The following is a 14320-nucleotide window of genomic DNA, read 5'->3' on the forward strand; positions in this document are numbered from 1 at the left end:
CTCTTTAGTACATCCCAGTGTTTCCCAAATCTGTGTACTATGTTTTATTTCTGTCTTTTAAATTCGAATGAATTTTCTCTGGACCTCTGTAAAATATGTACTAAACATTTTGTCTGCAAGCTGCTTTTTCTGTCATGCTGAGAAGGGTAGCACTTTTTCCTCCTTTCTTCTTTATTATTGTGTTTTGCTGTGAAGCTCCAGCTGACTGCAAGCAGAGCTAAGGAGAAAAAAATGCCTTTCCTTTAATGTGAAGAAAACTGTTTGGGTTGATCTTAACTGGTTTGATGACAAAACTGGTGTCCTTGCCTGATTTCCATGAATGTTGCATTCAGTATTTCAGAAAATAAAAACTGCACTCTTTTTTTTCTTCTATGCCAGTATCATTTTCAGGACAATAAAAACATGCTGGGAATATCAATCCCACTAATAAAGCACATGCAAAGCTGACTTAAGAATACTCCCTGCTTAGTGTTATTTGAGTGCAACAAATAGGAGGCATCATTAAAATTCTGTTTAATTCTTTGGCATAATTCAAGGAAATCCATTCAGATGGCAGTGATTGTTTTTGGAAAAAGCTGCTTTATGCTGACTGCCTGCATGTTTCCTTCCTGATTCTTCAGTACCAGCTATAAAATATTCTAGTTTGGGTCATATATTTTAGTGACAGACAGGCCATGGAAGCAGAAGTTTTAGTCATCCCTATGAAAGAGAAATGAACGAGATATAAGAGTGTGATAAATTAATAAACTTCAACAACACCTTTAAAAACAGAATGTTTAAGTCTGTGTGTGTTAAAGTTTATTTACTAAGAATAAAGTGTTGTTTCCTAAACTGTCTTAAACGGACCAAGGATGCAAGCACAAAAATATGCGATGCAGTCTCTTGCAGCTGCTCATACTGGGGCCAGGACCTTCAGTGAAATTTCTGTGACTGACAGAATTTCTGTCACTTCTCATTGTGACCAAAACCACCTCAGATGTTCTCCAAAATGAAGAGGGCGTGAGGCTGTACCTGCAGCAGTTATTGTAATCAATAGAGGTGGAGAAATTTTATCAGTGGAGGTGACACAATTGTGATTATGACCCTTCATTTGGTGATTTAGAGAGAGATGCTGAGACAGTAACAGCAGAAGCTTAAACCCTAAGGAAAGGAACTGAGCAGTGTTGTTACAGCAAACAATTTTTAGTAGACTAGGAAATGCTGCTTCTTTATGGGTTACACCGCGAACTGTATGCTGCACTTCAAAGAAGGTGCTGGGGAAAAAACAAGTTGTACAGTGTAAGACCATCAGGAGAGTGACTCAGTGTGTACCTATAGCTCTATTCCAGTGAGAAAAAGTCCATTGAGGCTTCTCTTGATGGATGAAAGATTCAGAAACCATGCTGAAGGGTTTTTTATGCATTAAGCAATGCATAAAAATGCAGAAACAAAACCTGCAGAAAATAAATGCATGCTGAATTCATCTGTGTAGGGATAGAGTTCAGATTTTTATTAATTTTCTACTTGTGTACTGAGGACAGGTGTGATTTAACTTTAATTTATCTTAGGTGCTAAAATATATTATTCCAGGGAAGTGTTTCATCTTTTTGTTTCTCTGGGGAACTAAGTTTTCAACAATAGCGACAGATTTTCCAAAATCCTGCTCTGCGAAGGCACTTGAACTCTGAAAACTCAAGCAACTTAAAAGCAAATTTTCCAAGACCTAGAAATGAGGTTGATTTTTATGAAAGGCCAAAATTCTACAAGAGAGCACCATATGGAAGTCAGCTATAAATTATGAGACGAGGGAACTGAGGTGGAAGGTTGGATGAATGCCCAAGACTTGCTTACCTCTTCTCTGTAATAATTACACAAGATTTATAAACCCCTTACTATCAGGTCAGAGCCAGTTTTCTTTATTGAATTATAGATTTTATTATTTTTGCAATATTAATTTTATCCCAGACTTGTGCACAGGGATTTATGGTCTTCTAGAACATAGTGTAGCAAAGTTTTGATTCTGATAGTTATAAAATATTTTGGACAGAAGTTGATTTGTGGATAATGACAATCACATGAAAGTTACCATTTTTACTGAAATGCCGTTATTACAGTAGGTTATATTTTATTTCTTTTTAAAATAAAGACAATGTGAAAAGAAGCACTTTATATTGCCTATAGATAATCAGATTTAATACAGGAAAAAGTGGAACTGGTAAGCAAACTCCTAGTATTTAACATGATCATCCTTTGTTTTGAGTTTTGTTTATTGTACTGTTTCCCTCTTTTTGCAGGCTGAAGTATTCTGAGCACTCTGAATTTAGATAAGACCTCTTTCTCTCAATTTTTTCAGATTGCAATTTGAGAAGCTGATAAAGGCTTCAGGAATTCATTTTTTTTCTCCTTTTTGGCAGACATGCAGTGATCCCTGCTGTGTCTGCTTTAGTCATGCAACTTTATTCCCTTTATGTGATATTTAGCTCAGTGCTGGGACCTCACGTAGGTTCCATTTTTGGCAGAACGAGATCACACTGTTTTCTGTTGCTTGTTTGTGGAAAAACAATTGAGATGAGCCAGGAGAGACTGCAGCAAAGAGTGTGTTACCTTCTGAGGCAGCTTCTACTCTTGGGTCCTTTTGGATGATGCTTTCACTGGCATTGCTTGAAAGTGCCAATTCGGGTATTCAAGGAGTTCAGTCAGGCTCTGTGGCAGAGGAGAAAGTCCTGCCATGTCAGACACACTTAAGAAATCAGGAATTGCAGGGAAATGTGAGATTGATGCTGATGATGTCAGCCTTGCATTCAGCACTTGGGTCTGATTACCACAATCACAGAAAGAAAATCCATAGCAACTTTACATAGTGACCCAAACTAGTACAAATAAATTGGGGTTTATCTCAGAAAAAAGGCCAGCTTGATATACACCTTAGCTAGCATCAGCCTGAAAGTTTTTAGTCTTTTTCTCCACAAATTCACAAATCAACTTTTTAGCATGTTTTTAGCCACTTATTTTTTACCTTAAACAGCAGATTCTTTTGTACCAGAGAAAACAGTGACCTCGTTTCATACCCTGTCTACTGTCCTGGATCTACTATTACATTAGAGAACCTCAGGATTCCTTTCAAACCACTTGTCTATAGCAGTGTTCAGGCATTTTTTGTCTTTTGCTATGCAATTTTTTTGTATATTTTATCTGGCTCTGTCTTTGTGATGAGTTACAGCGTTTTCGTTTCTCCCTATAGTTACTAGCAGTGATTTGTGGAACACAGACCCTTTAACAAATGTCCAGTACCAGATAAACTCTGAGACAGCTCTGAAATGGCATCAGGCAAGAAAAAGTTGTCAGCAGCAGAAGGCAGAGCTATTAAGCATCACAGAGTTACACGAACAAACATATCTGACAGGTAGGTTAATATTATCCATCTTTTCCTTAATAAAGTGTATTATTGCAACAGTGTCACTAATATGGCATGTTCCATCTTGAAGATTGTATTTGTTCAATTCTGGTAAATAGTAAATTGATATGGTTATATTGAATGATTCATCTGGAGATGTAGGAGAGATAATATTTATTTTATCATGATTGAATATTGCCATAAACTAATAGTGACATAAAAAATACAACAATTAAGTCATGTAGGCAATAAAGAATGAATGTTAGAATGCAGAGAAATGCAAAGCAGTTTGTAAACTGAAGATGCAGGTACCAAGATTTCACCTTTTTTCCACTCTTCTTGTATTAGTCAGCAGTTTTGCCTATTTCACTAAAGCCACTGCATCTTCAGTATATCCTAAAATATGAAAAGAAAAAGAACTAATAAGCAAAAGGACTCATAAATATTCTCTTTTAGTTTCAATCTCCTTCAATGTTTTTGGAAAGAGTTTTCACACTTCTCCTATGAGAAAATTCTTAAATTTTACTTGAATATAATACATTCTACATTGAGAAAGTCCTCATTATACCTTCTCAGCCTGTGTAAAAGCATGAAATAGTTCACTGGTTCATCTATTAAATAGATTAGAAACTATTTTGAATATGTTACATCAGTTGAAAGATAAAATATTCTATACCATAACTTATATGTTGTACTCTCTAAATTTGTAGAATAAGAGGATTAGAGAATGGTTTGGGTAGGAAGGAACATTTAAAGATCAACTAGTCCAACCTCTCCGCCATGGTATGGGCTATCATGGATTTGACTAGGTTGCTCAAAGTCCCATCTAATCTTAGCTTGAACACTTTCAATGATGAGGATCAACAATTTCTCAGTGCAATCTTCTCCATCAACATTGTAAAAATGCCTTCATTATATCCAATCTAAATCTACTCTTTTTCGTTTTAAAACTATTATCCCTTGTCATGTCACTACAAGCTCTGGTAAAAAGTCTTCCTCCAAATTTATTAGAAGTCCTTTCAATTTATAGAAAAGCCATGATAAGGTCTCCCCACAGCCTCCTCCTCTCCAGGCTGAACAACCCCAGCTCTCTCAGCCATTCTTCACAGGAGGGATGCTCCAGCCCTCTGATGAATTTTCTTGCCTCCTCTGGACTTGCTCCATGCCTTTCTTGTACTGGGGACTCCACAGCTGAATGCAGCACTCCAAGTGTGGCTCCCCAGAGAAGGGTTGAGGGTCATAATCCCTTGCCTTGCCCTGCTGGCCACGCTGCTTTGGAGGCAGCCCAGGACATTTTTGGCTTTCTTGGCTGTGGTCATGGCCAGGTCATGTCCAGCTTTTCATCCACGAGCACCCTGAAGTCCTTCTCTGCAGTGCTGCTCTCAATCCATTCATCCCCTAGTCCATATTGATATTGTGAATTTCCATGACCCAGGAATAGGACCTGGTGCTTGGCTATGTTGAACTTCATGCAGCTGGCATGGGCCCATTCCTCAAGCCTGTCAGAAGCCCTCTGGTTGCCATTGCTTCCCTCCAGTGAGCCAAACCACCTCTCAGCTGGGTGTCACCTGCAAAGTTGCGGGGGGTGCACCAGTCCCACTGTCTCTGGTACTGACGTAGATATTGATAATATTGGTCCCAATACAGACCCTAGAGGAACGCCACTTGTTACTGGTTTCCACTGGATGCTAAGCCATTTGCTGTAGCTCTTTAGATGCAGACATCCAGCCAATTCCTTATCCATCTAGTAGTCCACCTTTCAAATCCATATTTCTCCACTTTAGAGGAAGGAGAAATGTATTTTTAATGCTATGAATGATTTATTCTGTCTAAACTTCTGTTTTCAATTTAAAAATTTGGTCAAAACATGGGTTGTTTTTTAAATGACTGTGAGAAAATTACAGTTGAAATTAGTGCTCGAGGCAGCAAACTGGTGCTGGCACAGAAGGTAGCTATTAGTTGATGTGTTTTAATTGCAAACTGATAGATATGGCTGCTAAATCTAGGTGAAGATCAGTTTTTCATTATACAAATACCCTGGCAGTAGTAGGATTTCCTGTCATGCTCACTTCTCAGTTCTCCTAACCACAAATTGTTTGTCCAGGAGAAGTAATAGAGCATGTTAATGTGTTGGTGCAAAACTAGGTCTGAGATTCCAATTCTTTCCAGTCAGCTACCTCTCCTTTTAAGTTGGCCATGCTTCAAGTGCTGCCCATCATTGTGGTATCAAAGACAACTACAAATTGCAACATCTTGGCACAATGCCATCAATAGAAGCAGAAACAAATGATACATATTGCAAAATGATTTTCTGTGAACTATGCAGAAACACACTTAAATTAAAAAAAAACAGCAGGCATCCAGCTGCTCTTCCAAGCTTTATACTGAGGGCAGAGATAGACTGATTAGTACTGACTATGAATATGTTATATATCATACATAAGCATGATATTTCCAAGTGCTTTTCAGAGCTGGAGGAATACATTTGAACTGGGTTTTTTTTGAAGCCTGATTTAACATTGGCTAAAGAACTGAAATCAGATCAGTCTGAAAAATGCATAAGATATGCTGTTAAAAAGATGTTTGCAATGATTGCATTTTAATGTATTTTGGTAAATGAGAGCAGGTTTTTTACACTGTGAAATTCACTCTCATTAATTTTATGGAAGAGAAAATACACCCTGGGAAACTATATCTTTCATTTTCAAAAACTGATTTTTGGGTTTGTGACCTTTTCTGCAATTTTATCCATTTAATATTTTATAGTTCTGAAAAAAACAAGTTTCATGCTTGTTGTCAATGGTGACAGAGTAATTTTGTTTTCTGTTGTAATGAAATTCTCCAAACCTAGATATGTCAAAAGTCTAAAACTGAACTGACCAATGTAAGATGACTGGTTTATGAGGTTTCGCATAACCACCTTAACTAGAATGTTAAAAATTGTTTAAACTTGTACTAGGAAAAAGAAGAAGGCTTAACAAGAATTCAGCTCTCAAGTTTTGAGGAGTGTTTTCTCTTGCTGTGGACTTGCAATGTCTCTCTCTGTCTCTGCTACCCAGGTCTGACTCGCACACTGAGTTCAGCTCTCTGGTTTGGTCTCAACAGTTTGAATTTCAACAGTGGATGGCAATGGGCTGGTGGTGCTCCCTTTCGGTACTTAAACTGGGTTCCAGGTAAGGTTAAATGCATTGCTACTCGGTTCAAAAGGCAAAAATTTGGTCATTGTGTAACAAATATCTTTTCTGGCACTTTATTCTCCTGCAATTATTGAGCTTGTTTTGGTGCTGAATGATTCTGATTGTGATTATCAACGCTGTGAGTAATGGCCCTTATGCTAGGGGATATGGCCCAGGCTTAATTTATTATTCATAAGGGAAATGGTAGGCTCAAAATCCATAGGCAAGTTTTAAGTCATCTGTTGGCACTTCATTTGCATATCCTCCTAATTTATTTTATTTCTGAATACAGAAGAAATCAAGTGTTGTAGAAGTCTTCATTTGTGAGATTAGAGTGATCAGTGGTGGGGGTTTTTTTGTTTGTTTGCTTCTTTTCTTCAAATTCCTTTCCAATTTGTTTTTGTTAATTTTTTTATTTGCTTCAAGCATAACTTTTCATTTTCATTTAGGATTAATCTACCCTCAACAGTAACATATATCAAACTGAAAATTTGAAGCTAGACTTCTTTGATGGAAGCCCAGCTACTCCACAGCTGTGGCAGCAGTGTTGAACTCTGGTGCCATCATTAAAAAGTTTCTGTGCCCTCTGTGCACGTGGTGAAGGGCTGCATCTCTGGTTGACCATTCAGGGTGCCCATGTAATAGTGGTTTTTTGCAGGACCCTTGCCTTGTACCTTTGCACTGGCTATTCAGTGAGCTTTTGGAAACTAATTTAAAGTAGGTGTCTGAAGTTCTGCAGTGTGCTCTTTATCTTCACTGAGCATTTAATCACCAGTAACTATAAGTGCATGCTCCGGTGTATCACCCAGAGCCTTCCTTGCGTAGATAAGGTCAAAAGCACATTTTGGGAGGACAAACTTTGTGAGCAAGCAAGCTTTGAATTGAACAACTTTATAAATAACTCTCCAGTGGAGAGAGTACACAGGAAAACAGATGAACTACAAGTGTCTGGGGAGGTATTTAGAGGTCTGTAGTCTGAGTGCACTGATGAGAATCTGCACGCAAAGAGGAGTGGGGGAAACACAGCTGTGAGATGGAGCCAGAGCAGCAAGAGGAGCTGCTCATGATTATTAAAACTGCAGACAACTCTCAGTTGTACTGTAAAAAATTAAATAGCTAAGATGGGTTTTGGTGTAACAAAAATGGACTCCATTTATCCTTAAGTCCTTACAGTCCTTAATTTCATTAAAAGGTAATACTCTACTCTTATGTCCATATAAGATATTTTATATTTGTGCTATCTCCTTCATGACTTTACATTGGCTCAGCCATTCTCTGTCTCATCCCCATTACACTGGTTGCTTAAGAACTGGCTGTTTTTCCATTAACATATTTTAAGGGAATTTGTGGAAACTTCATATTCTTCCATCTCACTAGCCCTAAATAAATAAATAAAAAATTGGAACTGTTTAAACAAAATGGATTTTGCTTAGACATTTTGGTGATCTAGCTGCTAATAGCTGAAATTCTTTGTGCAATAAAACAATTTAAAATTGTATTTTTGAAGCATATCTATTTTCCCTATGGAAAGAAGATAACCAACTCTAACAAAAAATATACAAATATCTTGATATTGTCATGTTGCTTAGACAAATTAGGAGGAAGTTCACATCAGCAAAATAAATTCTTATTTTTCTCATACCAAGTACAGAATTTGACTAGCTTATGGAACAGTTTTTAAGTCTAAAACTGTCCTCTGGAGCTTACACATTCTCCATTTAGAAAAGATAAAAATCCTAAAGAAAATAAACACATACACTGTAATACCTTCTACCAGGACTTTGAACATGTAAAGAGGATGTTAAATTATGAACTTGCAACTTGTGGTTGCTGTGGAAAAATTTTCTCTTAAAGGAATGAACTTCCCCTTTGAGGCTAAAGGACCGTCGAGTACCGCAGCTGTCTTTGTGTTAATGCATTTTATGGTTGAAGAGTGGACCAGAAGGGAATGTGAGAGTCGGGAGGATGAGCGTGTTGTGCTTATACTATGTTGCTGTTGAGATTTGTGGTGGTAGTTTTTTGGTTTGTTTGGTTTTTTCTTTCTCTTTTTAAGGCCATCCTTCTCCAGAACCTGGAAAAATCTGTGGTGCATTGAATCCTGGCAAAGGTGCTAAGTGGGAGAACTGGGAATGTGATAAGAAACTTGGCTATATTTGTAAGCGAGGAAATGCTACTTTAGACTCTTTCATTATTCCTAGAGGTAGGTTTGGTAATAAACCCTCAACAAATCCTTAGTGACCAGTGTTTTTACCTATAACTGGAACAGGTGTTCTTGCATGTGGTAAAATGAAGCAAAGGACTCTGTAGACTGTGGTTTGACCAAGATTCCCTCTAAAAGTAAACAGTGTGTACTTTTTGCTCTAGCCTCCCTATCTACTGTAATAATCTTCAATCATCTTGAGAACTCCACAATTTTGCAATTTAGAACTCTTTTCCAAAGCCAAGCAGAACTGTGAGATTCTGATTATAAAATAATAAAAAATTAATTTAATGTTTTTTATATGATGTAATTGTCTAAAGCCACATGTACATAATGAAACCAATCCACTTCTTCCTGTAATTTTTACTACTTATGAAGTGCAGCAAGTCAGTAGTGGAGCAGAAGAATGTTTTTAAATTCTTTTCAATTAGATATTTTTAATGTATCTATGTGTTTATAAATATAGAAATATTTACAGAGAAATATAAAAATCATTATTTGTATACATAGAAAAACTTATACAATTCTTTATGAAATTATTTAAATTATATATGTATATACACTTTTTAGAAGAAATATAACTCTGGAACCTGCCTCATGTACTTTAAAAAGACAGAAGAGAGATAGGCTTTATTTTGACCTCTTTCCTTATTATCTGTGTACTATAAACATCTTGTAACTTCCTCCTTTGTTTCATCACTCCTTCTTTCTGTTCTGAGTTCCTTTCTTTTTCCAGGTCATACCTGTATCTCTTAAATCCTCTGATATTATTTTGTATAGGCTTTAGAAGCAGAAGGCTAAACTGGAACTAGATTTCCAGTTCATTTATTAATATGCATCACTACTACATCCAAAACAGATGTTTCGGAAAATCAGTGTTTGATATTTGGCTTAAAAAACAGTTGATGTTTTTTAATACTTTTTCTGCTTTTACCAATATAGAATCAGTCCTGTTAAAAACAATTAGGACAGAGAATTCTGCCTCATTTTTTTTTGCTTTTTTTGCAAAGAGAAAAATCAAGAATTAGCTGGTGTCTCATTAATTAGACATTGAAATACATATTAATAAATTGATTTGATATTGAAATCAAGTATGTTCATTGCCTTAGCTGAGAAATACTTCAATGTGTGCTAAAATTATTTCTTAATTTAATATGTAAAGTTTTGTTAGTATTTGTATACAGGTGATACCCAAATAGTTTCATTTATATAGGTTGTTTTAGGTTGTTTTTCTGGCTACCACTCAGCTTTTCAGGTTTCATACATCAGTTCTGACACACTGGTGCCTATAAATATAATATCAGTTTAAGACTGGCTGCTATATTATTTATATTTAAATTCAGGGGTTTTTTTTGGAGGGAGGTGTGTGTCTAATGGTCATTACTCTCTTTTGCATTCAGCTTTTGTTGCTAACCCCCACCTCCAAGTTTACCAGCAATTTAAAGGAAGAGAAAAAAAGTTTTCAATTAAACAGAATTTGCTGAGTAAACACTGTGACAGCTAAACCAGAGACTGGCAGTAGTTCAATTAATAAAGTATTTTCCAAAATGTCCCATGGGGGGAAGTAATAAAAGGAATAAGCATGGAATCATGCAAGGTGTTAGGTGCCCTCAGCTTCTAAAGGTGTAAAGGAACTCATGGCTGAATATGTTTTCCTGAGTTAAGAAATAAATTAATTGCAAAACAAATTCATACCTGCGCTTCATATATTGTTCACTTGACATTAAACACAAAGAAAAACCTTTGAAATTGTGTCTAACAGGGCAGTATGTGGGACAGAGGAACGTTTTACAACAGAATGTAATCATACTTGCATTCAAAACAAAGTTGGGAAAAATCTTTACAGAATTTGTTTTCATTACAGATGGATTTTCACAAAGCAAACACCTGCAGGATTGTTTTTTTTCTTCTTCTTGTAACAAGCTATCTTTTTCCAGCAGGGGGCCACATCATGTTGTACATCAAACTATCTTCGGGCTACAGAGCGTTTGTTCTGTAACCCAGCAAAGTGTATTAACAGAAATGTGTTAATTTCAAATTCAAAATGCTGAAAGGCTGTCTATCTATCTACCTCCACCAAGGGACTGCCAACGCAGATTTCATCCCAAGCCAAAAAAGTGTGGTGATCCTAAAATACTGTTTACAAATGCTTTAAATATTCAGTTATAATGGGGTAAATGCTCTTACTGTTATTGCTGAGATGCTGTGCATCTGTGTCTTATCAGACCATCATAGGAGGGGTCTAAGAGAGTTATTTGAATTTTAGAATCATGAGACTGACTTCAGCTAGTGTTTTCACCCTTTTAAACACACGAGTCAAGCACTGTGAGAGTTTTCAGACTTCAGAAAGTCAAACTTACAAGAAAGTCAGCTTCACAAGAGTACTTGCTCTACATTTGAGGAATAACTATTCTACAGTTACAGGCCAATAAATTTATCAGCTTGACATTTGGAATAATATTGTTTGAATGTTAACGTAATATTATCTTTTACCTTTCATTTGTGATATTTTGCATTGCTTCTTTTGTTTAAGTGAAATGATGTCCAGGGAGTAGTACTTGTTTCCATTAGGATGAAAAAGTACACTGGACCGCTTTGAGTTGTCTACTAGTCTCTTTAAAAGTAGAATGGGGAAGCACAGAGTTAATTTTTGCTGAGTAGCTGAAATGAAGAACTGAAGAGTTTCTAGTACTAAGAAATCCCCAGCAATGTAATTCAATAAGACTTACACCAAAGAAACTAGACCATCAACAGCCTTTTTTATTTTTATTTTTTTTTTCTCGTGGCCTGCAATAAGTTCCCTCTTGTTACTGAGTCTACAAGAAAAAGCTTTGCTCTCCTGCCATAGTTGCTTTAGTGTTTAGCAAGTAATATTGTCACAGTCTGCATCCAATTGAAAAAGAGCTGCTCAAGGACTCACTGAGACACAAATACCTTTGTGACTCTCTGTCTTGTGGCTGTTGTCGGAACTGCTGATTTCTGTTCTGTGCAGTGTTTGTAGTTTGCAGAAGGATATGCTGATGCTGAGTATTCTCTGATTTGTGGCAGAGCACTGTAAGATGCTCAGAGCTGATAGCAGGTAGAGGAGTAGGCGGCTGACCGAAGCATCAGACTAACTTCTACAGCAGCGTTTGTCACCTCTGCGCTCTCTTGTTTCTCCCAACATCACCACCTACATTCAGTTTGTTTTCCTGGGGTTCCCCCACCCTCTATTTCACCTTTTCCTCTCCTTTGGCAGAGTTGAGAAGTCTTTGACCAGTCATTGAGCCCCTTGTCCTGGGGAAAAAGTTTAGTTTTACTCAAAATTTGTGAGAATGTGCCGGCACTTTTTAGTTGTAGGTCTGAAAGAGTAGGTACTGTTAATAATAGCAATGTGTGTTATGACACTAAGTATCTATTAATCATCAGTATCATCCAGTGGAAACAGAGTGTGTGCCTGCAACAAGGGCCTGACTGACTGGTCGTGAGTTTGGGTGCCTGTTTAAACATTTCTATGGGATACATCACACTGTTAAAAAACCACCTTGCTTCTTCTTCTGATAGATACAAATTTTTTGCCAGCAGAATTTCTGAAAACCTGCTGTCATCATTCTACTGTATATATTGGTGTTTGCTAAACCCATCTGCTGATTATGAATAAAGAGCTGCAATAATTATAATTTGTTTCTACAACAGAAATATCCTGTTTGTTATATGTTCGGATGGCACTCCTCCCAAGGTTGAATTGTTTGCTGAGCAGTAATGTGTTTGTTGGCAATACCCTGGTGCTCTTCTACTGAGCTTCTGAAAGCAAGTTTTAAGCATAAATAGTTTACTTTGACAACATAATTTTCTCAGTTAAGCTTCTGAAAAGGATTCCTAAATGCCATAGTTTTATTTGGGTTCTTTTAGGATTTGCATAACCAGGTATTTCTTTCAGTAGTCTAGCAGATGGGCTAATCCATTTTGTGCCTAGGTTTTTTTGAAAAATAATTACTCTCATAAATATGTATTGTAAAGTCAGGTTCTTAACATATAGCATGGGGGTTAAAGAGAGGTGCTGACATCAGTGTAGAAAAATTATAAAGCACCATTCTGCAGACCTTACATTTTAGTATGTATATATGCATGCCTATAAAAGACAAAACTGTGTTTTAATTTAAAAGCACTTGTTTGCAATTGTAGTGTTCTTTAAAAAGTGTGGAAGCTTCAGCTTTTAATCATTCATGCAGATTTTTATCACTGTGCATATTTTTAACCTCTGTTGTTCTTTGTGAAGAAAATCTATGATTAAATTTTTTGTTAAATATTTTCTGATGTGATGTTTAGTCTTTAGTTAAGAACAGAATTCCGAAACTCTTCATGGCAATTTTTCTTTTCAGAGACTAATGTGCCTATTAGGTGTCCTGACCAATGGATGTCATATGCTGGTCACTGTTACATGATTCATAGGGACCCCAAAATATGGAAAGATGCCTTAACATCTTGCAGAAAAGAGGATGGAGATCTGGCAAGCATCCATAATGTTGAAGAATACAGCTTTGTTATTTCTCAACTTGGGTACCGTGAGTATTTTTTCACAATAACATGTATCTATATATACTAAGTAAAGAAGGTGTTTTGAAGGTGTCTTACCTGCTAATAAAATGAGGAGACTGTTTAAAAACACTAATTGTCCTGATCACAGGGTGCGAAGGAGCTACATTTTAAATTTAAAAAAAATCAGAGGAAGATGAAACACAGAAGAGTATATAATAATATCTTATAATTGTCCAGATCACAGAGCACAAAAGGACTTTAGTTTGAAACGAAAAAATCAGAGAAAACAAGAACATAAGAGAAAAAGAAGAAGACAGGATATGAGCACCAAACCCAAACAGGCTTTATAGCCACTAAAAAGCTGTGGTCAGTGATGCAAATTGAATTATCACCAAACTCTTATTTCTTAGGGTCTGCTTCTCCTTCCTTTCTTCTTTCATATAGGTCAAAGCAATTTAAAAGTTTTTGATACTATAAAAGGATTTTACAATTGACGTTCAAAAATAAATGGGGGGAAGTGAGGTCTGCTGGTCCAAGACAGTTTGGGAAGATCTGTGTCATATTATTAACACTGCCATGCCCTTATGTCTCAAGTCATGCTGGTTGTGTTTCTCCTGAAAAAAGAATCCATCTGTCCCAGTATATGGATTCAGGTGTGCCCCATATGAAATACAGTACAGTATTGATTTCTGAGCACATATTTGAGCAGTTACAAGGCAAGTTAGCCTGCAGGTGCAAGATGTGTTCATTAGGAGAACGCAGCCATGCTGACTCTGGGGCAATTTCGTGGCTATTGCTTTACGTGAGCCTGCTCTTGCATGAAGGAACACTTAACTGCTTTTCCATGGAAGAAGCAGGTTCACATCTACTCGTGCTTCTTGGCAGTGACTGATCCTATGTGTGCTTTCAGTGCCACGTAAAGATGAGTTCATTTATCCTTCACTTAAAGTGTAGCTGTGTGCTTTGAGCTGCAGCATAGCAGCAGTCCTGGAGTGGAAATCATAAAACAGCTGATATGCTTTACTTTTGTATCCTAGCTACCTCCACAGCAAC

The 14320-nt window shown here is 36.8% G+C and overlaps 1 protein-coding gene across 2 annotated transcripts in view; it reads left to right on the forward strand.

The window, feature by feature from the left end:
- Positions 1 to 14320, forward strand: part of LOC121338197 (macrophage mannose receptor 1-like) — a 51636-nt gene that overhangs the window by 6040 nt on the left and 31276 nt on the right. For both annotated transcript variants that reach the window (XM_041408915.1, XM_041408917.1), the window contains exons 4-7: positions 3221 to 3382; positions 6433 to 6546; positions 8603 to 8749; positions 13111 to 13293. In XM_041408915.1, the coding sequence (XP_041264849.1) occupies positions 3221 to 3382; positions 6433 to 6546; positions 8603 to 8749; positions 13111 to 13293 (606 nt within the window). The remainder of the gene's footprint in view (positions 1 to 3220; positions 3383 to 6432; positions 6547 to 8602; positions 8750 to 13110; positions 13294 to 14320) is intronic.

Source organism: Onychostruthus taczanowskii, unplaced genomic scaffold (assembly GCF_017590055.1).
Source record: "Onychostruthus taczanowskii isolate IOZ18803 unplaced genomic scaffold, ASM1759005v1 scaffold3, whole genome shotgun sequence".
NCBI lineage: Eukaryota > Metazoa > Chordata > Aves > Passeriformes > Passeridae > Onychostruthus > Onychostruthus taczanowskii.